General features: G+C 35.4%; 2 protein-coding genes across 2 annotated transcripts; one reads left to right on the forward strand and one right to left on the reverse strand.

Annotated features, from left to right (window-relative positions):
- Nucleotides 1–9,312: 9,312 nt before the first annotated feature.
- LOC112091568 lies at nt 9,313–11,545 on the reverse strand. Its single transcript, XM_024165564.1, has 6 exons — nt 11,295–11,545; nt 10,917–11,132; nt 10,575–10,741; nt 9,971–10,052; nt 9,777–9,845; nt 9,313–9,644 (listed from the first exon to the last, which is right to left on the reverse strand). Exons 1-6 carry the CDS (start codon nt 11,424–11,426, stop codon nt 9,474–9,476), a joined length of 837 nt encoding a protein of 278 aa, XP_024021332.1. The 5' UTR covers nt 11,427–11,545; the 3' UTR covers nt 9,313–9,473.
- A 3,778-nt stretch (nt 11,546–15,323) lies between these two features.
- On the forward strand, nt 15,324–19,481 carry LOC21402647 (late embryogenesis abundant protein At5g17165). Its single transcript, XM_010089206.2, has 2 exons — nt 15,324–15,720; nt 18,929–19,481. The coding sequence occupies exons 1-2, from the start codon at nt 15,596–15,598 to the stop codon at nt 19,212–19,214; spliced, it is 411 nt and encodes a 136-aa protein (XP_010087508.1). The 5' UTR covers nt 15,324–15,595; the 3' UTR covers nt 19,215–19,481.
- Nucleotides 19,482–24,431: the final 4,950 nt, after the last annotated feature.

The following is a 24,431-nucleotide window of genomic DNA, read 5'->3' on the forward strand; positions in this document are numbered from 1 at the left end:
CATTTCGCATGATTTAAATTAAGAAGGAATAGTTCTAAATATTAAAGTCGAATGCAAAAAAAAATACGAATAATAATTCAGTAATATCACTCATTCTCCCTTATTAATATATTCATAATTCAGTAATAAAAACACTATTTAGAGATTTTTTTAAAAGGAAAAAACAGCCTCACTGGAAATGCACGGGAGAGATACACCATAAAGTACTCCACTAGAACGGTTATCGCTAAAAACTTTTTTTGTTTGAGTAATATTTGTTTGTGGATGATTTTCAAATTACTTGCTATTGATTAGTATTTCATTCTATCCCGGTAAGCTAAACATTGTTTACTTCTATTTACTTGTTGATAATTTCAAATACCTGTTAGTATTCCATTCTAAAACTGCTCTAGTAAGCTGAATACTGCTTCTATATATTTGTTGATAGTTTTCAAAGCCTTGTTATTCTAATATTTTGAAACCACTTAGGTAAGCTAAATATTGTTTACTGCCTTCCATTTATTTGTGGATAATATTCAAATTCCTGTTATTTGTAAACGTATTAATTGATCGAAGCAATGTCTATACCAGCCAAGCCGTGACACTCGTGAAAAGGATGAATTTGAAAGGCAACACGGCCTTACTTATCGCTGTAAAGAGTGACAATTCGGGCCTTGTTGAGTTACTTACATGAACTGAGCAAACATTGTGTTGGATGCACAATGCGACAGGAATCGCCCTTGTATATTGCGAAAAACAAGAGATACCTCAAGGTTGCAACGCTTATTTTGGTTAATATAAGCTGACCACTTGTTTTTGACTCCGGTAGGGAAACATGCAAAATATGCAAAACAACGTTGTTTTCTTTGTTCTTTTGATCTTCTCTACTAACTACTTTTCTTTATATAAAAAAAAAAAACAAAAAGTCTACCAAGTTTTTTTTTTTTTAGCTCTTTAGAATATCTATATATTGCCTTTATAAAAGAGATCTCTCTCTCTCTCTCTCTGTTTTTTTTTTTTTTTTTTTTTGAAGCACGAGAAATCTCTTTTTTATTCTATCAATACTGTCGAATCTCGTATATTCCTAAAAAGTAGGATTATATTTGAAATATGAATATGAAAATATATACCTAAAAATCTATGGGTAGACGATTAATTATTACTTGCACAATGTACAGCAGCTAAAATGTAAAATTATAAAACCATATTTGTAATCGCCTTAAGTAACAGGTAAACACAAAACGGCATGTTAGTTTTGCTTTATCATATTTATTCACATGTATATATATACACACGGTTAGTTTACTAATCCATCCCAAAAGCTTAAACTGTTAGGAGGTGGGACAACAATAGTTTAATATTTTAACACTCCCCCTCACGTGTGGGCTGGACAATGGGCAATCGTGTGGGTAAATTAATTGGAAACCCCAACACGTGAATATTTAAACCCGAGATATATTAAAGACCCAACACATAATGACAATTTAAATGAGGATAAAGAGTGCAATTACGAGGGTTTGAACTCTGGACCTCCCACTCTGATACTATGTTAGTTTACCAATCCATCCCAAAAACTTAAGCTGTTAGGAGGTTGACCAACAATAGTTTAATACCTTAACATGCATACATATATATATTTTGAAAGCGTCTTCTCTTCATTATCGTTTTTTAAAAGTTTAAATTCTTATATTTATCTCCACTTATATAAAAGAGTAAAGATAGGAGATCATTGTGCAGCCTGGCCCCGGGTAGTAAAAAACGCACCGTTTTTGTGCTTCTTTTTTCCCTTTTCTTTTAGAAGGTTTCTTTTTTCCCCTTTTAACTCTCTTATTTCTTTCTTTTGTTTTCCACACCTTCTAAATCCTAAATCCTATCTTGAATCTTAATCTAAAATCTTAAATCTCAAATATGTAAAAGAGCCCGTGGACGTGTAACTATGGTGACCGGTAACGGTGCTATGACGTGGGGGTCTTTGACCGCTAACGGTTGACCATAAGATGCTTGGGGAAAGATATTTTCCGCCATTGGTAGAGTGTAAAGAGAACCAAATAAATTATAGTTTTTTCTTTTAGTATTTCTTTAAACATAGATATGAGTCAAATTAATATGTAAGCTATATTTATTTATTTTTTGAAGCTATCTTTATTTAACGATATATCTTAAAAACAGCATTATTCATTCGAAAAAAAAAAAGAAAGGGCATTATCCCAGAGATCTCCTCGGCCAAATGAGGTAGGTTTCAACTTTTTTTTCTCCGGTCTTTGTGACTTAATAGGCTGGATCCCCTATATTGATCGTGGGAGAAAATTCATTCCTGCCTTGTTAGGAAGATCAAGAGTAGTATTATTATTTAATGCACCATCATAAATGTTGTGTGGAAAAATGTGATGGACACCTGGACCAACGGCGCCACGACACGTGGCTATACTTGCTTTTCGCCGAGCACTCAATCCTCGACGCTTCGTTTCCCTCAAGATCAGCTATAGAGCCCGAAGATGAAGTCCATGATTAGGGCGACGACCCCATGAGGCGTCGACGGTTGATTCCGCCTGGGTTGACACGACAAGATCCCTCGACTGCAGAAAAGATCACTAGAAGGGGCGAGAAAGGTTAAACAACCACTGACGACGAGGGGAACGTCCCTTTTCGACATGATAGGTTACATGCAAAGATAAGAGAAGTCTGACAGCATTAATTGTAAGTTTACAAACCGCCCCCCCAGGGGATAGAAAAGCATTACGGAGAGTCACAGAGCCGTAATAGAAGACTAATTGGTTGAGTGAACAGTACTAATTAGTGGGCTATGTCTGGGCCTAGAGAGGGAGAGCACTTGAGTGTTCCTACCTACGAAGGAAACCCACCCAGTGAAGGAAGCCCGAGTATAAAAGAAGAAGGACCCCAATAGGGAAGGGGTCCAGAAAATTCCAAAGGAAAAAGAACGAGAGAGAGAGATAGCATTCATTGTAAACTATGATCTCCACAAAAGAAATATACTATATACAGTGGATGTAGCTCTAATTTTATAGGGTGAACCACTATAAAATTCTTCTTATTCATTTACATACAGTTCATTCAAATACAAAAATACTTAAATCAAACTAGAATCCACATTTTCATTAAACCCACAAGCCGGTAATCTAAAGGGTAACCCCAAGGTAATCCGGCGGATTTATTGTTGACGAAATCCAACCGTCAACAATAAATATCGTGACATATCATATATCTTTCCACCACCAACATAAAACAAAACAAAAATATCCAACCTCAAAGACCACAACAGATCATTTGTGACCGAAGATGGACTTTGATTGACGAGAAAAAATTGGGCGAAGCGAAGGGTCACAACAAAAAAGTAATTCTGCTATAATGCGAAATGATAAAGGTAAAAGAATAGGAATCCCCAAAGGGAAACTCAGCAAGACCAGTAAATCAATTTTGCTCCAGCACCGATGAACTCTGCAATCACGGGCTTGCAATTTCGATGACATTATTGTCGTCCTCGTTGCGTTAACATTATTTAATGGAAACCCTAACTCCCTTTCACCGCAATCCGCTTTAATAGAAATCTCTTTTTTCGTCCACGATATACCTTCATACCTAACCCTAGCCCTAAGCTCAAACCTCACAGGAATATTCCAGGTTACCTCCGATTCGACGGCGTCCCATACCGGAACCCTCATGTCCTTGAGACTAAACCAGACGGTGCTTTGGCGGATTCTGTCTTGCTCGAGAGGCGCAATAGTCGCTGCAAGGGATGAGAGGTTGTCGTCGTAGGAAGCCAACAGAGAGAGGTCTCTGATCATCATGCCGGTTTGATTGATGTTCGAGACGTGAAAGCAGACATCCAAGTCTCCCGTCACGTCATTGTCAGAGACGTTATGGACGGCGACGGAGGTTGAGACTAGTTCGATAGTAGGTGAGTTTGGGAGGGGATGTGTAAAAATAGATACAAAGGCTGATCCTAAGGAAATATATAACATGAATGCTACTATGAAAAAGCAGGTTACCAGTTTTTCTTGATAAGAGACACTGTGATCGGGGATTTTTCGCGGTTGCTGTGGCGGTGGAATCAGGGCAATTGGGGTAACCAGTTGTGGTGATGGCAGCGGCAACGGCAGAAGTGGTGGAATTAGGGCTAGTAGGTTTTAGAAGGGAAAAAGAGAGTGGTGGATCCATTGTCACCTAGTCTTGTTTTCTTTGAATGTAATATAGCAGGATAGTGGCGAATATATAAGTGCGCAGGTAATATATAATAGGTTATATATATATATATAATCAGCTTTTTAAGAGAAAAAAAAGGATAATAATCAATTTCGAGTTTCCTATAGTACCACTCTATCAGGATATTTTTGTTATATATCTTTTCCATAACTGAATATTCTCATCCCACCATTATTGGTTCATAATAGGTATAGATAAATTTTAGCAATTGGAGAAGAGGGATTTTTTAAATTTGAAAGTACTCGGTGTATATGAATCAACTTAATTTCATGAGAGATTAAAAAAAAATCTTCACGTATCTTGTTTTGATAGGAAATCTTCAGGTATCTTGATATCGTCATCAGGGTATAAAGATACTTCAAGAAAAAAAAAAAAAAACCATAAACTCCTTTATACCTACATTGCACGTTCAAGGAAAAAAAAAAAAAACATAAAACTCCTTTATATCAGGGTATATATAGATGAGTTTTCAACAGTTATGTGTCCATCATTATTACTCATCAAATATAAAAATTTGATGATATATCGTATCAATTTCATTTATGATCAAAACAAAAAACTCGTACCATACTGCATATTATAAGTATTATACCATATATGTATTTGTTTGGTTGTTTCAAAGTAAAAGAAAATTAATTCTCTATAGCATTTTGGAACTTTTTTTTTCTTTTTTTTTTTTGAACTCTTCATGTTATCATATAGTCAAGTATATAATTACTATTAGATTATGCCAGCAACCACTGTGGGGATTATTTTTTAGATTTAGATTTTTGTTTTTTGGGTGGAGAGATATAATGTTGCTGGAGGTAGGTGTAGGATTAAATTTTAAAACACAGAAAAAACAAACAATTCTTAAAACAAAAAAGAAAAATGCAACGAGTAGAACAAAAAGAAAAACAAAATACATGTTGCAAATATTAAAAAAAAAAAACATTTTTGCAATTTTTGTAGGAGGCTCTTGGCATATTTAGAGCTATGTCGTAATATTAATGAGACAGTATTATTCCACTAGAAACACCAGATTGGCATATTTCAAAAAGGAAAAGGTAAAAATGGAAAAAGAAAAGAAGCAAGTAAAAGGATTAGTTTTCTTGGTCGGCTCTTTTTTCTTTATCAGATTTATGTAGAGGAGAAGGTTATGCGTTAACAGGTTACACGTTTGCCTATTCTTCTATATTGTCGTAAAAGCCTGAGTGATATATATCAAGCGTATATTACTCGTTATTTGAAAATTTCTTGTTGTTTTTACTTATTAAACTTTTATTTATGTTTTACGTGTATGTTGCGTGAAAACTCGCAAGTATACGAATCGCACAAATAATAAAGTGTACAAGAGTACGGTTATCGATCCCACAAGGATTGTGTTTAGCTTTCGTTAAATACCAATATTGATTCACTTCTAGAATTGTTATTTTTTATATATTTTTATAACTAAAAGAAAATAAAAATGCAAGCAATTGTAAATAATTGAGCTAGGACTTCCTAATAATTTCTCCTTGATTGCAAAATGCTAAAGCTATGCTAAAGAAATGCTACAACATTCTGTACTAGTTAACCAAACTCAAGTTTGTGCATAAAGTTCTTCCGAATTAATTATGACTATAATTCCTCAAACTAATTTCATCATATTCCTATGTGAATCTAGTTAATGGAATTCTAATTTCAAGTTCGGATTTATTAGGTTATACAAGGTAAACGATATATTCCTAGACCTTCTACAAATTAATATATTCCTATATTGAACATGCATCATCCATGTAAAGTCCAACCTAAATTAATTTTTCCAAATCAATCTAAGTCTAGTTCTACATTTGATTTCCATCAAAAATAGAAATTAAGCAAGTAAATACACATGAATGAACAAGCACAAGAATACCATAAACAATCCAAAAGCAAAAACTAAAACATCACAATCTTAGTTGCACTAGGAGCCTAGCTCACAAAATTAACTAAATAACATCAAGGGTTTCATCATTTTTAGAGATTACAAAAATAAAGAGATTAAATATGGGAAAGAAATCACCAAATGGAGGTGTCACAAACTCTAAAATCTCTTTCTAAAATCTTCATCTTCCTCCTTCTTGAAGCTCCAAAATGAATTCTCCCTCAATAATTTATGGAAAATAAAATCTAAATCTAATAAAATAAAAATATTTGTTTTGGAATTTTCTTGAAAAATTGGCTGAAAAGCCTTATTAAATGCTTTGCTCTTTTCCCTCTTGTTCTCTGTGGCTGCTCGTATGTAGGGCTGGCAATTCGTGTTCGCGGGCCGTGTTCAGGCTGACACGATTACGGCACGACACGATTATAGTGAGCACGAACACGACATGTCAAAAATCCAAACACGAATACGACACGCTAATAACACGGTTAACACGACACGACACGCAAACACGATTATTAAACGTGCCGTGACGGGCCGACATGAAAAAAACACGTTTATGACCCGTTTATGACCCAACTAGCAAAAATAGTGAATTTTATATTGTATTCAAAACTATATTAATTGACTACTTAATATCACTTATAGTTAAATTCATGCATAATAGCCAACACATATTAAAATATCTAAAACATCACTTATGACATATGTTTCAAAACATACCAATTACTAAACATCTAAAGAAGTTTGAAAACATAACCAAGTACATTTAAATAAGTTTAAAAACATAACCAAATATTTGAAAATTTAAGTGCATAAAATATAATCAACCATCTACAAGTCCATTGGCATATTTAAGTGCATAAAGCATAAAACATATTTAAAGTTTAGGTTTATCCATTACAAATCATCCATTGGCATTTTGTAATCAACCATCTACAAGTCCATCTACAAATCATCCATCTACAAATCCATTGGCATTTTGTAATTTTATCAACATGCCATAACTTATTTAAAAGTTAGAGTGTTATATTAAGTTAACCCTTTTATCAAACACCCTTCATGCAAACGGCCTGATTATGGCCCGATTACGGCCCGTATAACTAAACGGGTTAAGCGTGTTAAACGGGCTGGCACGAATCCAACCCGTTTATTTTCGTGTTATTCATGTCAGCCCGTTAACGACCCAATTAATAATCGTGCGGTCTAAACCCATTTATCTCGTATCGTTTTCGTGTCGTTTCATCGTGTCATGTCTGAAATTACCGGCCCTACTCGTATGAGGGCCGGAAGAAATGCTCATCACCCACCCCAATTGCCTTTAATTCCACGCACAAAAGGAGATAAGAAACCTAGACAAGTGGCAGCGCCGGATTGGGAGCAAGGAGATAGTGGGAGACAAGCTCGCCACGTGGCACGGAGAGAATGGCTGAAGCAAACATTTGTCTGCCTGAAACTCACAGAGAGGAGTGTGAATCACACACACGCAACTGGTCCGTTGGTGTTGCGGATCTGACGGCTACAAAAGTGAGTTCTGCTTGTTTTTCTACTCTCCAGATTGGGCTTTGCTTGGTCCGAATTCTATTTTTAGTTTCTGATTTGTTTCTTTACATTTTGACCCCATTTCAGCTCAAAAGTTTGCAATTAAGCCCACCTGTCACCAAATTCATTACATAAATGAGGAAACTAATTATTTTGAAAGGAAACTAAATAAAAATAAAATAAAATAACATAAAAATACCTAAAACAAACTAAAAATAAAATTAATTCCAAATAAAATAAAATGAAATAAAAATAAGGTAAAAATATTAAAAACTAAATAAATTCTCAAGAACAAACATACTTTTTAATCCACAAAAGATGCTAAATAACTCCATTTCATGGAGTTATCAGTGTACGTGCAAGAATGGTTGTGTTAAGCTTGGACGTTTTCCTAATTTTATGTCATTAAGATAGTATATCCTATATTCACATGGATAGACGTTTGGTTCATAGATTTAAAATCATGATTCATAATTATTCTCGGTTTACGTGTATTTTTTGTGAAAGAAAATACTGTAGCGAGTCACGAACCATGATCCGAATCATGACACGGATCCTTGTTCCAAAGATAACATGTGTGAACTTTAGGCCATGTATCTACAAGCACACATTTAACTTTCATTATTTAAGCAATGTTAAGGAAAACGCTAATAATAATCGTTGCGATTGTGCTATTCCATCAGCGACGATCTCAGCTCTGTATAGATCTCTCTTTCATAGCCCTTAATAGGGAGAAAAAGAATGATAATCAGCTTTTTTAGGGGAAAAAAGGAGGAAATAATCAGTTTGGAGTTTTCTAGTACAACTCTATTAGGATATTTCTCTCATTATTCACGAGATCTCAAAAAAAAAAAAAAAAAAAATTACACAACACTTTATCTTTTGTTATATATCTTTTCCATCTATATCGATCGGAAACTGATTCTCATCCCACCGGTATTGGTTCATAATTAGGTAAACTTTAGTAAGAGAATAGGAATTTCATTTTTTTTTTTTTTTGAAAGGAAGGAATTTCAAAATTTGAAAGTACTCGGTGTATATGGATCAACCTAAGTTCACGAGTTATTTAATAATAATAATAATAATAATAATAATAAAAAATAAATAAATCTTCACTTTCTTGGAATTGTCATCATCTATTAAAGATACTTAAAAAATAATACTAGTAAAAAACACAAAACTATGTTTTTATGTACAATACGTGATCGACCGTATGATCAGATTGCATATATGTATTTGTTTTCAAAGTAAAGAAAATAATTCAATTGAGCATTTTTCTATGGGATTATTTTCTTTGTTTGTTTGTTTGTTTTTTTTTTCCCCGGGATTCTTTTTGAACTTTTGAGTTTTGTTTTCTGGGTGGATAGATTTTATGCTAAAAGTAGGTGTGGAAATAAATTTTATGACCCATCTAATAAGACACCAATACGACAAAAAATCCCTTAACAAAAAAAAAACACAAATAGTGACACAAATAATAAGAGTTAAGTGTGAACTTTACTATATATGCTATGCCTGCAAACATATGTTGATGTTTTCATTGTTTAAGCTATATTAAGGGAAGAGCATTGTACTTCCTTAAGCAATGTTGGGGGGAAAAAAAAGAAAAAGAAACAACAAACAACAACAAAAACTATAACTTCGTATCCATTTATTAGAAGAGAAAGCAAATATAATATTCGTCCCTATGAAAAAGTTGAGACTTCATAATTAATGTCTCATAGATAACTCAATATACAAAGTTTGAATTAAAGGTTTGTATTAATTTGCTGATCCTTGCTCTTACAGATATTACCAAGTTAATTTTTTTTTTTTTTTTTTTAATCTTTGGAACGGAAGAATAAAAGGGTCATTGGAGACCATATACAAGCAATGCTCCAACTGCACCAACACCAGCAAGCAGGCCAATAATGACCCCAATGGGAGGCAAGTTACCGCCAACAGCCTTCCCTGTGTTGACGTCATAGCCTGCGAACCTCTTTTTTGGTGCTCTACATTGAGGGCATACATATCCATCCGGCTACACAAAACATACAACCAAACAATATATATATATATATCAACTGTTAGTTTGATCAGAATCTCTAATTCTCAAGCAAAAATTGGTTTAAGTCATTGATCTAATATAATTAGAGGGAAAAGGAAAAGTTACCTGCTCGTCAAAAGGTTTTTGTAATGTGTATATGTATCCACAGTCAAGGCAAATGTGAGTTGCTCTAGCCTACAAGATATGACATTGTGGTTTTGGTTAGTGATTATTAGACATGAAACAAATTTCACATGTTACAAAAGAAAACATTACCTATTAACTTCTAATTGAATCGCACACAGAAAAAATACTTGTACCTTCTGAGCGTCGGTTAGTTTTCTTCCGAAACGGGGAGGCGCCGGGCGCTTTGGTAATCGTTTTACATCTACTTCAGCACCTCTGCATCAAAAAATGGATGAACGATTATGCCAAGCTTCAATGGAATTATTATATGATGAACGATTGTGCCAAGCTTCAATAGAATTATTATAGCCTCGTTCATTTCACCAATTTGAGTTTTCAATTACAGATTTCTATAGTTAAAAGCTCTAAAAAAATATCATATCTAACTTTTTCTACTACAGTTAAAAGTTCTCAAAAAATTTCATATTTCAGTTCAAATTAAAAACTCAAATTCGCGAAGTGAACTAGGCCTATATGTGCTCTATGTTATAGGCATGTATTTATGACATTGCTGAATATTGGTAAAGACAAACTCAAAAACTTAAAAAGGTACGGTATCTACAAGAAAATTGGACAACTGAGAACTTTTGATATGTGTTCTACTTCCTTTAATCTCATTCCAACAGTAACTCTTTTAAGAAAAACTTAACTAGGGAAAAAAAAAAAATCCCATTGAGAATGGTACGTCATGTTGGCATAAATTAGTGGCGGGATTGAGATAATCAAAGGAAAGTAAACCTGCTAACAACAAAGTAGACAGAGTCAGGCTTTGCTTGGATGGCAGTTTTGGTAAAACCAAGCTTGTCTGCTGGCCACAATTCATCCCCAAAGAAGCTGCTTGTGTAGAGCACCTGGTCCCCTGCTTTTAGCCCTGCCTTTGCTGCATTCCCACCTCCTTCTACAGCCTAACATTAATCGTCATCGTAACTTTCCAATCATCAAAAATATCATCATGGGAAAAATGTTATGATCAAATACAGCTTTGTCTAACCAATATCATCAGAGTCAAAGAGTTCTAAATTACAAGGTCAACCATTTTAGTCAACTAAAACGTAAAACATTCGAGATAGTTGGACTTACAGTGATGACAACACCACCACCAGATTTTTGGCCCAAAGTGAGACCTAATGGCTTGTCAACATCAGCCTCAATGGTCTTCGAAGCCCCGGCAGTTCTGGCCGTGACATTAAGCCCTCTTCTCACTTGACTGCTCAAACCCGCCTTACTCTCACCTACAAACGAATCGGCAACATCCCTTTTGGCCTCTTGAAGAGACAATCCCTGGAACGCACTTTTCTAAAGAGCAAACTTTTCAAGTCAAAATGGTGCAATAACTAAAAAACAAAGATAATGTACTAGTATTTTACGATTCTAAATTGACCGATTATAAAAATCTCATCAGAATAAAAAAAAGTACGTAAATTAAAGGAGGTGGTTTTGGAATGAGAATTAAGGTACCTGGGAATTGTGGGAAGGAGAGAAGAATGAGTTGGGGGGAGTTTTGATGGAGTGGTGGTGGTGGTGGCGGCGGCGAGTGTTGAGGGTGGTGGCACAGGAAGAGGAGGAACCGGCGACCACAGAAGACGACATTGTTTGGGTGGTACGACACTAGGACTTAATTGAGACCGAGAGTAGTGAGGGATATACACGTCGAGTTAAAAGAGTAGTAGTTGATGGTTCACTGAAGGTGTGGACATGATTGCATTTGCGTTGGGAGATAGCCTTTGGTTGGTTGGCATCCCAAGAAGGCCTCACATTCGCCACGCGACCTCTTTCATTTCCAGCCACCCACAAATATTCAGAGCTTTTTTTTTTTTTTTATTTAGTAAAATTGTATCAAATAGGCCCTCTTTTAAAATTATTTTCGATAAATTTATAATATTTAAGATAAATAATATATTCACGGTAAATATTTTTTTTGTAGATGAATCGTTTATCATAAATATGATATTTATCATACATGTTTTAAATATATATATTTTTAAAAAAAATTCTATTTAACTCTTTCTTTTATTTATTAATTGTTTATTTATATTTTCTAGGCTTCTTCCAAGTGAGCCACAAATTGGACCCTTTTCCATTATGTTTCTTTTCAAAAAAAAAGAAGAAGGAAAAAAACGTTTTTTTTTTTTTTTTTGAAAGAGTGAATCCAGTAGATTGGAAATTAAGTTTTAGATTTCTTTTAGAAAAGCACAATCAATTATTTCAATTTCTTCAGCTTTTTATAGAGCCAAAGGAAAAGAGCTAAAATTTGGGCCACGTTATTATCGCTAGAAGTATTTATATAAAATGCCACTTTTATAGTTTAGAATTTGTCTATTACAGTATTATTAATCTATTTTTTATGGTTATTGAGATAATATTATTCTAAATATACTCTTTTTGTGTAGGTGGTTACGAGTAGCTAACAAAAAATAAAAATATTATTAAGGATTATGTTACAGACTTATGTGCTATATCGTTACGAACATTCATTTTTTTTTCCCAGAAATAGATTAAGATTTGAGATGAATTAAAATTAATAGACTAATAGTTTATATAAGTTAATAAATAGGCCAAATTACTGTTTTCGTCTATAACTTGTCCGGTTATGAACCATAACTTGATAAGTTATTGTCCATAATTCACGGTTTTTGTCCATAACTTGTCTGGCTATGAACCATAACTTGACAAATTTGTCCATAACTTATCTGGTTATAAATCATAACTTTACAAATTATGACCTATTAATTTCTATAACTAAAAATTGGCCTATATACTTTCTTAAGCTTTTCATATTGCCTATTTTCTACTAGGGAGAAAGAGAGAAATAAGTCAAGACTTGAGATGAATTAAAATTAATAGGCCAATAGTTTACATAAGTTAATAAATAGACCAAATTATTGTTTTCGTCCATAACTTGTCTGGTTATAAACCATAACTTGACAAGTTATTGTCCATAATTATTCATAACTTATCTAGCTATGAACCATAACTTAACAAGTTTATCCATAATTTATTTGATTATAAACTATAACTTAACAAATTATAACCTATTAATTTCTATAACTAAAAATTCGCGTACATACTTTTTTAAGCTTTTCATATTATTAGCCTCTTTCCCAAAAAAAAATTCTCTCTTACGGGCCCAACAAACGCGTTGGCCACAATTGGGTCACTGGTTAAAGTCCATTTGATTACAGTGGCCGAAAACCAACCCATTAAATTACCTTAACTAGCAAATGCCACTTCTTAAAATCTCATTCTCTTCGCCGGTTTAAAATTTGACTTTTATTACAATAAATAATTTTAAAAAACAGTTAAATTTAATTTTTTTATTATAATAAAAAAAAATTTATATAAAATAATATCTCAATTTAAATTAATAAATTAAACAGATCCTTATTTAAAATATTTGGTGGAATTCGTTTATCGTTAATATATATGAGCTTGTTCTTTTGAGTGAAAAACTCAAAAAAATGCAACTCGAGTTACAATTTTATTCGAGTTCATGTTCTTTTAAGTTGAAACTCGAGTTCAAACTCGAGTTTAGGACTAAAACTCGAGTTCAAGTTTCTCCTTTAACTCGAGTTCAGAAACTCGACTCAAATTAATGAACAGTATTTTTTTTATTCTTAAAAATGTTATAACTTTTTCGTTTTAATTCTGATTGAGATGATTTTTTTTCTATGCGTTGACAACGAAAAGACGAATAAAACCCGACCCATATACCCTATTAAAATTTTTCATCAGTATTGAGTTTTTATTAAAATACGATCTAAATACAAATTCAAGTTTTGACTCACTCAAACACAAACTCAAAAAGATTCTTATCTCAAACCAAAACTCAAATGTAAACAACCAAACACAAACTCAAGTTACAAGTTCAACTTAAGTTATAACTTAAATTCAACTCAAAAATTATACTCAAGTTAAACTCTAAAAAAATAAGCCCTATATTTTATTTTTTTTGGCCCAAGTTATGGGACTCGTTATTTCATTATCTGGGTACATAAATGATAGATCAAGATGATAAAAAAAGAAAGAGTTTTTTCATTTCTTCCTGAACAACCCACACCATATTCATGCATCTTATCTAAAAGCCTTTTCCAATTGAACCGGCGTTTAATGCGCACAAAGCTAATTAATTTATTTTTATTTGATTTTGAGTTAGCACACTTAAATTTATTGACACTTAGTCAGTGCTTTGTTTTCCACAATTTAAAACACCAAAGAAAACAACATGGCCTTTGTGTATTCGCCCAAGATAACAATTGATAACAGAAAACGCCTTACTGTCCTCCCCCAGATAATTTATTTTTTTATTCTTTTCATTGAAATAACACAATAAGATAATATGATAAGGTTTAAGTTTGAATACCAAGTATAATATATATATATATATATATATTTTTTTGCTAATCAAGTATAATATTCTATTTGGTTAATGGGATATTCGTTTGGATTTAGCTAAAAAAGTCCGTTAATCACCAAACGGTCAACAAACGGTCTAGAGAGTAATCTAGAGAACTTCCTCAAAGGGGTAAAACAGTCATTACACCAAAGAGTGCGTTTTCCATGCTGATCAAGAATAATCACCCCACAATGACGTATAACGGCATTAACTTTCACTTGAATTCTCCACTCCATTCTTATCTTGTGTGATTGTCTCTAATGAGTATTTTTTTTTTGTTGAGATTAATGAGATCTAAATTTGGCTGTTTGTTTTATTATTTTTTGTGATGTCATGTGTCTTTTTTTCTTTGTATTATTAGCTTCTGCAAGTTTAACATAAGAACTTGATAGGCAAAAAATCATTTTTTTCGGAATTGAAAAATATAGAAAAAAAACTTTCCAAAAAAGAAAAAGAAGATCATGAAAGACAATTCTTAAGGGGTAAAACAGTCAATTAATGAAGAGATTTTTTTTAGATAATCGACACAAATGATCCCCAAACTTGTCAAAAGGTGATAGTTTAATCCTCAAATTTTTTTGTTGACGAATCTCAAACCATTTAAAAGGGTGTATTGTCATCATTTCCGTTAAATGTCATCAAAAAATAGAAACCAAATCTTAACCTATTAAAGTCGATTGGAATTAAAAAATCACCTCATAAATAAATAAATGACTATAATGTCACTCTTTTAAGTTATTATATCGTTACTTTTTAGACGACATCTGACAAAAAAAATTACATCACACTCTTTTAAATAATTTGAAGTTTATTTCGTCAAAAAAAATTTAAAAATTAAACTATCACTTTTTAAAGAGTTTAAGAATCATATGTGTAATTTTCTTTTTTTTTTTTTTTTTTTTTAGGGAAAAGAGAGCATATTTTGAATGCCGGACAAATCTCCCAACGGTAACGTTGAACGGCGTTAACTCCCACCCGAATATTCCAAACCAATTATCCCGCGTCCAACTCGCGTACTTTTACAGTGAGAGGCAAACGTCCGTCAAAGAGGTATAAAACAACACCGCTTGGACGTACCAAAAGCGTACGGGACAGTGAAGCTAGATTTTGACGGTAGGAGTAGTAGTGGGGCATTGGGTAGGTGGAACGAGAGTCCGTTGGAATTGGGGCGGGTAAGATAGGAGACATACACGGGACACTTACTCCCCACTCTCTCTCTCTCCTCTCTCTATCCTCTTCATTTTCTCTCTCTATAAGAACTCTCATCGACATCCGTCAGACTCGCGAACAGCCAAAACGCAGGAGCTTACTCTTTCTCTCACTAGATTTTCTCTCTCTAGCTCTTTGGTGCTCAGTTCTCAATTGTATGGCCGCCAATTCGAGTAGCCGAGGGATCGTCAACTTTGGGAAGCGAATCGCCGAGTACCAGATCTGGACCCGCGATCCTTCTCGCCACCGATCCGCTCTCTCCTCCTCTGCTGCCACCGTCAGGTTAATTTCTCCTACTTCGTCCTGGTTTTTTTCTTTGATTTTTTCCTGAGAAAATGTTTACTCTTGTTAATTTTGAGGATCGTGATCACTTAAACCGGTGATTTTGAACGTGTTATTAGACCAGTTGATTAGGACTAAAGTAGCTTTAAATTTTGGCTGCTGGAAATTTTGATTGATCGTCGTTAATCGTTATGGCATTTCCTGGAAATCTCTGGAAGTTTGTTTGGATGGAGGGAAAAGGTTGATGTTTATCCTTACAGAAGTTTCTGTTACTATTGCTTTTGTTAGAAGGCAAGGATTATTTTGAAAAAGACTGAAAACGCTGTGATTCCTGGGTTGCTTTTTTGGAAGTGTTTTTTTATGTTTTAACTTTTAAGGATTTTGATAAACTTAATCCGTGGTTTCTAGCGTGATTTTGATAAATAGGATTCTTTCCATTTCAACGAATCAACCGTCATTCTTTATGCCATTTCCTTGTTTATATCTCTGTAAGTTTGTTTGGATAGAAGGAAAACATTAAATTTTTTAGTTAAGATTTTCTTTCCCAAAGGCGATCGAGGATCATTCGGAAGGGGGAAAAAAACAAAAGAAAGAAAAAAAGGAATAAAATCAATTACGTTCAAGATGATTTGTCTGTTAAATTATATTCGTGACCGAGGTGTGTCTCTATTAGTTACCTTTTACATTCTCTGTAAATAAGATGCTATTAGCTTTCCTTTTCAGCCACATGGCTTTGATCGGAGCTTCGTTTTCATCGAATGTTAATTGTTCTTTCAAGAAAATAAAAAAAGAGGAAGAGATGATATTTTGGTTCAGAAAGCATCTTGCCGTAATAGTGTGGGGTATTGGGGGAAAAAAAAAGACGTATGCTTTTAGCTTTCCTTCTCAGCCACATGGCTTTGATCGGAGCTTCGTTTTCATCGAATGTTAATTGTTCTTTCAAGAAAAAAAAAAAAAAAAAGAGGAAGGGATGATATTTTGGTACAGAAAGCATCTTGCCGTAATAGTACAGTTGGTATTCTTACTTCTTCGCCTTTCTTTTTCTTTTTTGGTATTCTATTTCACGTGTCCATGCTAAAGCGAAGAAGCATTTCTATTTTCTCAGCAACACAAAAATAAACAGGATTAAAAGAAGTATCTTTTCACTTTTATTTATTTATTATTTTTTAAGTCAATGGCCGTTATTTGTGGCCTTCCTGGGTGACCCATTTTGAATGCAATCATATTCCTTGTGTTTGTATGGAAAATGGAATATAGCCGCTTCCCTGAAATGCATGTTAGACTAAGTAAATATTGTCGTTATTAAACAGTTATTTTCTTCTTATTATAGTAAAAAAAAAAAAAAAAAAAAAAAAAAATTTTTTTTTTTTTTTTTAAAAAAAAAAAAAAAAAAAAAAAAAAAAAAAAAAAATTACTTTGCTTAATTGTAGGTTTTAATGAATTTGGGATTATGATTGTTCCCAACATTCTTGAAAGTTCTTCTGCTTGGAGATTTAAGGGACTTTTTCTCTATTTAATCATCAGAACGTTCTCTGGTCTTTATTCATCTGGATTTTTTTTTTTCTCATCTTTGAGCAATGACTAGAAAAAAATTTATCCTAAAAAGTCATGGCTCGTAATTCAGCTATTAACCCAGCTGGTTACTGTATTTCAAATTTTCCTATAATAGGGAGTTAAACAAGAAGAAACTATTGCCTTTGACCCCTAATTAAGCTACAAAGCTGTGCGCTTATTGCTTAAGTCATTATCCTGATTTCTAACCATGATCTTTTTCCAAGTTGGGTCCTTATCTGGTGTTGTCACGGCCGGACCTGGTTTCGCCACTTAGCCATTTGCCACTTTTGTGAAAAGTATGTCCAATGGAAGAGATGGTTTGGTTGACTTTTATTTTAGCATGGAATCTGAAAGAATTTGGAATTGTAGGCTTAAATAGTCCGACACTGCGAGTCTGAGATAACATGTTATGGTTGTTTATTTTACTAATTCTTCTTTTTTTCCAAGGTTTTGTGTATTAGATTTCTATCTTTATAACAAAAACGAATCCTGTTTTACATTTTCATGCTGACTTATGCTTCTCGTTAAATTTTCCCCTTATTCTTTTACTATGCATCTTTGTTTTTATCAGGCCAGTTTGGCCAGTCTCATTTAAGCAACTTATTGCTTTTGAAAACTCGAGAATATTTTTTTCAGTGTTTGTCCTGGGGTGAACCGTAAATAGGTTCTAAGATCAGAGGACTCTCTGAGTGGTCCTCTCGGCTTATGACGACAAAGTTTTGCGATAAGGATGCTTATGTGTAGACAAGCAGTCGCTGCCAATTAACATTAGCTTCTTATCTTTAACTTCGTCTCGTTTTATGTTATATATATAACCATTGTGCCTCGTGTATTAAAGCGTGGATAGTGGGAAAAAATCATTTGTTTTTTCAGAAAGGAAGAAGTAGTTGGTCGGTTCCCAGTTATTATATATTATGACGTTGCTTATTTTTCACGTGAACAACAATCACGTTATGGTAGGACACTATAGGCACTTTTTTGGATTAGGGCACCGCAGGCACACTTTGAATATGTTATCTAACCCTCTCTAGTTAGGACCACGTGGTCGGATTGCCCAAACCATCTTTCTACGCTTTGAGATTTGATTTGGATAAACATTATGTGCTGAACTTTGTGCGATAAGAAGGTAACAATTGGCGTTCTTCCGTAAGATGACTAGGACAGGGGATGATGGGAAATTATAACCTAACCCTACCATCCTTTGTCGCCTTACTCAAAAGTCATGTGGGTCCTTATCTTCAATAAATGATAGCTAATCTCTACCTTTTTTTAGCTTCTGGGAGTGCTTTGTAACTTTGCTGACTAATTATATTTTTTAACTACGTGGGCCAGTTCAACCATATGATACATCAACTATAGCTAATTTGGTTGGTTTACTTGATATTTACTGTTGCTTTATGAATATATTTGTCGTGAAGCCTAGTTAGTGAAACGCATAATTGCTCATGTTTACCAAATCATTTCCCCCTAATTTAGAAATTTGAACTACTAATAAGCAGTCTTTAATTAGTAATAACTTTAACAATGTAGCCTTTTTTTGGGGGTGTGTCTAATTAGCTTATTCTCTACATGGTCATGGTGGTGTTGTTAAAATTAAATACTTGTCCTAATTTTGGACTCACTGTAATTGATTGAATTGGCGATTGATATTCAGGAGAGCTGCTCATACCTCAGCGTACGACAAGAACCCTGATGAGCACACCAATCCGAGTGTGCTACCGGATGAAGTGATCCCCCCTACGTCTGACAAGTACTGGGCCCCCGACCCCCAAACTGGGGTTTTTGGGCCTGCCACCAAGCACTCCTCCGACGCAGGTGGTGGGCGTGACTTCCAGGCTGCCGCACCTGCTGATGCCGGAGGTGAGGGCTCTGTTCTGGAGCAGAAGGCCTGGTTCCGCCCCACCAGTATTGAGGACTTGGAGAAGCCTCCCATGCACTAGGGGATACCTTGGGACATTGCAGAGCAACTGATCAAGGAATACATATATAAATAAATAATATAGCGTTTGTTAACCTATTGTAATAGGTTCCAATACATAGACGCTGGTTTCATGTTCATAGTAAAGTGGGAAAGTTTAGTGGAATCTTTTGTATTCGTCAACATTGCAGAGCAACTGAACCCAATTATGCATGTATGGATTATGTTCGTGGGATATGATTCCATGATATCTTATCTTAATATGAAATGCTTGGTTATGCTCGTGAAATTCTCTCTCTCTCTCTCTCTCTCAGCCCAAAAACCATAAAAGCTGTCATGAATCCCAGCCCCAAAACCAGGAAACAACAACAAAAGAATCCAATAACGAATGACCACAAAAATATTGCAGAAGTTTCTTCCATTTTCTCAGGAACGAATCACCAACGCTCTCAAATGCAAGAAACTCTAAAATAATTCACTTGCTAGTTGCTATAAAATCACCAAACAACTAACCTCCAGACGCTACTATATCTCAGAACTGGTCCATTGGTTCTATTATATTTATCCAACTTTAAAACAAAACAACATGGAGCAGGAGACAAAATCAGTTGATAGAAGTGACAACATGCAAACATATTATCTCCACAAAAATTCAACTTTAGTTTTCTTTTTGATGTACTAAAATATCATGCTGAAGCCTCTCAAGCTTATGCTTCACTACGGCATCAAGAGCTATTTTTGCTGCAAATTTGATAGAAAACACTTGCGGGCTCGTGCGGTTGCCTGTCTTGCGGTAAAAGGCAAAGCTCTCACAATTGTTATCGAACAGATCATATTTGCCAAACTGATTACCCTTCAGCATGTCATTGGCTCGCCCAATGACAACATCTGGTGGATCGTATGAGCCGGTGCTGCAAGTCCCTGATATTTTGAACATGAAATGCAGTGCGGAGACTTGATACTCGCAGCGAAACAGCCTATTGCCTTTGAGGAAACAGTCAAGGCAGATTTTTCGCAACTCCTCGCCACGTCCTCAATTCGTATCCACAATTTCCGCAGCGTAAATTGGAGTCCCTTTCCATCATTCTCGGTTGTGTTCTTGTGTAGTGGATGACTCTATCATCTCCCACATATATTCCTGCGTACACATTGAATGAGAGAGTAGAAAAGAAATTTCAGGAGTTTAACTAGTTAAGAATTAAAGTTATAACTAACATGATAATGACTTTTTATAGTTAAAGCTAATTGATGCATGCAAATAAACTACACCATGATGGGAAATATTTCCAAGTTTCGGTAGCTGTAAATGTGGTCTCCTGCTTTGAGCATTCTCCTATCAATCTCATTAGAAATCAACCCCATCTCTCTTCTTACGTCTATATTATAAGACTTTTGCTCTATGAGACTTGAAATAGTACAAAGAATGTGAGAAAAGACATATTCAATAAACTCCCATTTGATAGACAAAAATGCAAGTTATTAGAGATCTCACAACTTGCAGTAAGAATATTTTAATTTGCTGACAATTTGACTCTTATCAATTAGCATTTTGTAGTAAGCTTCCAAGTAATGCATCTCAAGCAATTTCACGAGTTCATTATTGTCCACTATCAAGGTGTTTACCTTCTTTTAACTATACATTGACTTTGATTTCTGACTACCAACCATATGCATGCATGAACATATATAAGTAAGATGAGAATAGTAAAGACATGAAATGGTCATGAACGTGCGCTATTTGTAATTAGCTAATCAACTTTGAAAGTCAGAAAGATATAGTAATTAAGCACTTTCTAAGTATTACATTCGATCGATTTATTCATGTAACTTCAGAGATCACAGAGATCTGTGCCACACTGCCACTTGTATATAACCTATTATATATGTGTGTGTGTGTGTGTGTGTTGTTGCTCCAATATGTCTATTATTAATTAAGAGGCAGAATTCGAGGGAGTATTTTCCAGCAAAAATTATGCATCGTTGAAATATGTCGCTAAATGGTCCCGAAACACAATAAATGAGAACACTCAATCAGGTAGATGGTCCACTGAGAACTTTTGTTAAATACCTATTCATCAGGGCATTTTGAAGTGTTGCCCACATTTATGCTTTATCTTGTTGTATCTATCAATGTTCGGCATTGTTTTCATGTCTCATTATATGCTTGTTTCGGAAAAATGTTACGTCTCAATTGAAATTTTTGCACCTCTCCATCTCTCTCTCTCTCTGTCTCTCTATATCTCTCTGTCTCTCTCCCTCTCTCTCTCTCTCCCTCTCGCTCGCTCTCTCTCTCTCTCTCTTGCTCTCTCTCGCTCTCTCTCCCTCTCGCTCGTTCTCTCTGTTAGGATCCTGAAAATCTATGCTTCATTCACAATACTATAAATGAAAAATTACAAGATAGATGGACGGTTTCGAGGCCCCCTGACCTCCAAAATAGTGCACAGCACTAGACACTCTCTACAAATCTGATTATCCCCTCCCTAGCCACTAAACTCCCTATTTATACTCTCCTTAAGACTATTCAAAAAGACTTCTAAATATTAGGTTCCTAACATTACCCCCGCCCCAAAGAATCACCTTGTCCTCAAGGTGAAAATCAAGAAATAAAATTGAAAAATAACACCTAAATGATTAAGAAAAAAGGCTTTGTTAGTTCCTTGATTTGAGTAACCAAATTGATGTTATCCTCGTAAATCATATCTTCAAATTGGAGCCAATCAATTACTTTCTTCACCATCTTCTTTGTATCATGAAAAGCAACCACAAAGTCTATCAATTCATTTGAAACTCTCTGCGCAAGCTCATCAATGGTCACAAAAAATATTGGCAAATCGATCCTTAAGGGAGTTTCCTTCTTAGCCAACCAAGACATCAACCTTTCAGCCTCACTCTCACCAATTTCTTCATTGCCATCTGCAATCGTACCATTCCCAGCCCCAAACGTGTTAAAGTGTTGAGGCTCGACTGCCATTGCACCAGAATTAGGCCTACTAATATTGTAATTAGTAGGCCCAACCCCAAAATTGACTCTACCCATACCAAAAACACTAAACCCAGCCCACTTCCGAACAGAATTTTGGGATTCAGCTCCAAAATCGCCGGATTTCGCATCGAAATTCCCCATCCTAGCCATCATCTCGCCGGAGCTAGCCCTAATGGCGTCAAAATCACAAAACCCAGCCTTAAGGGCGTCAGAATTCATGGAGCCCACTCCAATTCCGCCGGAATCTTCCTCCATAGCACCGGAACCAACCCCTTTCATGCCGGAATCGTGAGGCCCGGTCCAAACAGCAGCCAAATCGTCGAGCCCAGCCTTCGTCGCGCCGGGATCTGTCTCCGTAGCACCGGATTCAGCCCCTTTCACGCTGGAATTGCGAGGCCCGGTCCAAATCAGTCCGGAATCAACCCCAACCGCGACCGAAACAGGGATGGGTTCCCTGTTTCGAAGGTACCCATGTCGTCCCAGCCCCGGAGCAAGCCTCTCCTCCTCTAACTCCGGTTCGCACTCTGATTCCCGTCGCCGAACAAGCTCCGCCGCCCTCTCCCGACGGTCGCGACCTCCATCTGCCCTCCTCCCATCTTCAAACAACCCCTCACGCTACAGATCCGGACCACCCAGCCCCAGATCGCGACGGATCTCGCGGTCCTCCATGACACCCACATCTCTCCGGCGTCGGAACTCCCTCTCGCGGCCTCGATCTTCACAAATCGGCGCTTCCCGGTGAAGATCCGCTCGATTTGGCACCTCCACTCCGCCTGGGTCGACGTGATCTGGGCTCTCCTCGCCCCGAGGCGCGCGATCTCGCCTCTTCCCATCTTGTCGATCACTGTCGCGACCCAACTCGGCCTTCCCGGCCATTGGCCGCGCCGCCAGCAGTGCCTCCATCCTCTGCAGCACCGCCTGCACATCTTCCATCTGAGTCCGAACCTTCCCCCACTTGGTCCCGGAGCCCCCCATACTCCCTCCGGAAACCTTAAGATTAGCTCTTAGAACAGCCCTAAGTTTCTCTCTTAACTCAAAAAGCTCCATGGATCGTAGATGCTCTGATACCATTGTTAGGATCTTGAAAATCTATGCTTCATTCACAATAATAGAAATGAAAAATTACAAGATAGATGGGCGGTTTCGAGGACCCCCGACCTCCAAAATAGTGCACAGCACTAGACACTCTCTACAAATCTGATTATCCCCTCCCTAGCCACTAAACCCCCTATTTATACTCTCCTTAAGACTATTCGAAAAGACATCTAAATATTAGGTTCCTAACACTCTCTCTCTATCACACACCAAATAGCAACACAATTTTTAGCAAACGACAATATCCTCTGTAAACGACAACAATATAGAAAAATCAACTTAAAACGACAACATCCTTAAGCAGACGTACATAAGAGACAAACACAAGGATGGAAAACGACAACAAAACCTAGAAAACACCATGCTGAAAACAACAACGACAACCTTCGTAAACGACAACGTCACCGGAAAATAAGGACAATAATTAAAAACTGACATCAACATTAAACGGCAGGTACGATACCAAAGAAAAAAATACTCGTGAACGTAAAAAAGAACAGTAATTTAAAAACTAACGACATTTAAGCTGACATCGAGGTAAAATTCGCTGAAGAGACGGCAACCTGAGAATCGTAGCTTGTTTTACTGTTTCTCATGTGTAGTAATTAATACCATTGGAGGAGAGTCATGTTTCTATTTTTATTAATTTACAATTTATATTTTAAATACATTTTGAAAATCTTTAATAAATGTCACGTCAATAAAATCATCAGAATTATAAATGGAGAAAGATGAAGGGGCATTTAAAATAATTTTCTACAGATTGGGGAATATTTTGAGTGGTTTTAAAAGTTCAGGAGATATTTTAAAGAAGGGTACATAGTTTGAAGATATTTATGAAATTAATTCTTATAAAAAATAAAAATAAAAGAGAAATGAACCAACCGTAGAAACGACATGTAAACACAATGAACGACAATACTAATATTAGAGAACGACGAGGATATGATGAGATCATTAATATACGAAAGAAACTTCAAAAAAAAAAAAAAAAAAAAAAAAAAAAAAAAAAGGAAAAAAAAACAATCAAGGTAAAAATGACATGATCCTCTAAAAGGACATTAACAAACATTTGTAGAAAACTCCAACAAACGCAAAAAATCACAACGAACTTGAAAAGGACACCAGAAGCAGCCAAGGTCGTTTCACTCTCGTGCAATA

This window comes from Morus notabilis, unplaced genomic scaffold, assembly GCF_000414095.1.
Source record: "Morus notabilis unplaced genomic scaffold, ASM41409v2 Scaffold201, whole genome shotgun sequence".
Classification (NCBI taxonomy): Eukaryota; Viridiplantae; Streptophyta; class Magnoliopsida; order Rosales; family Moraceae; genus Morus; species Morus notabilis.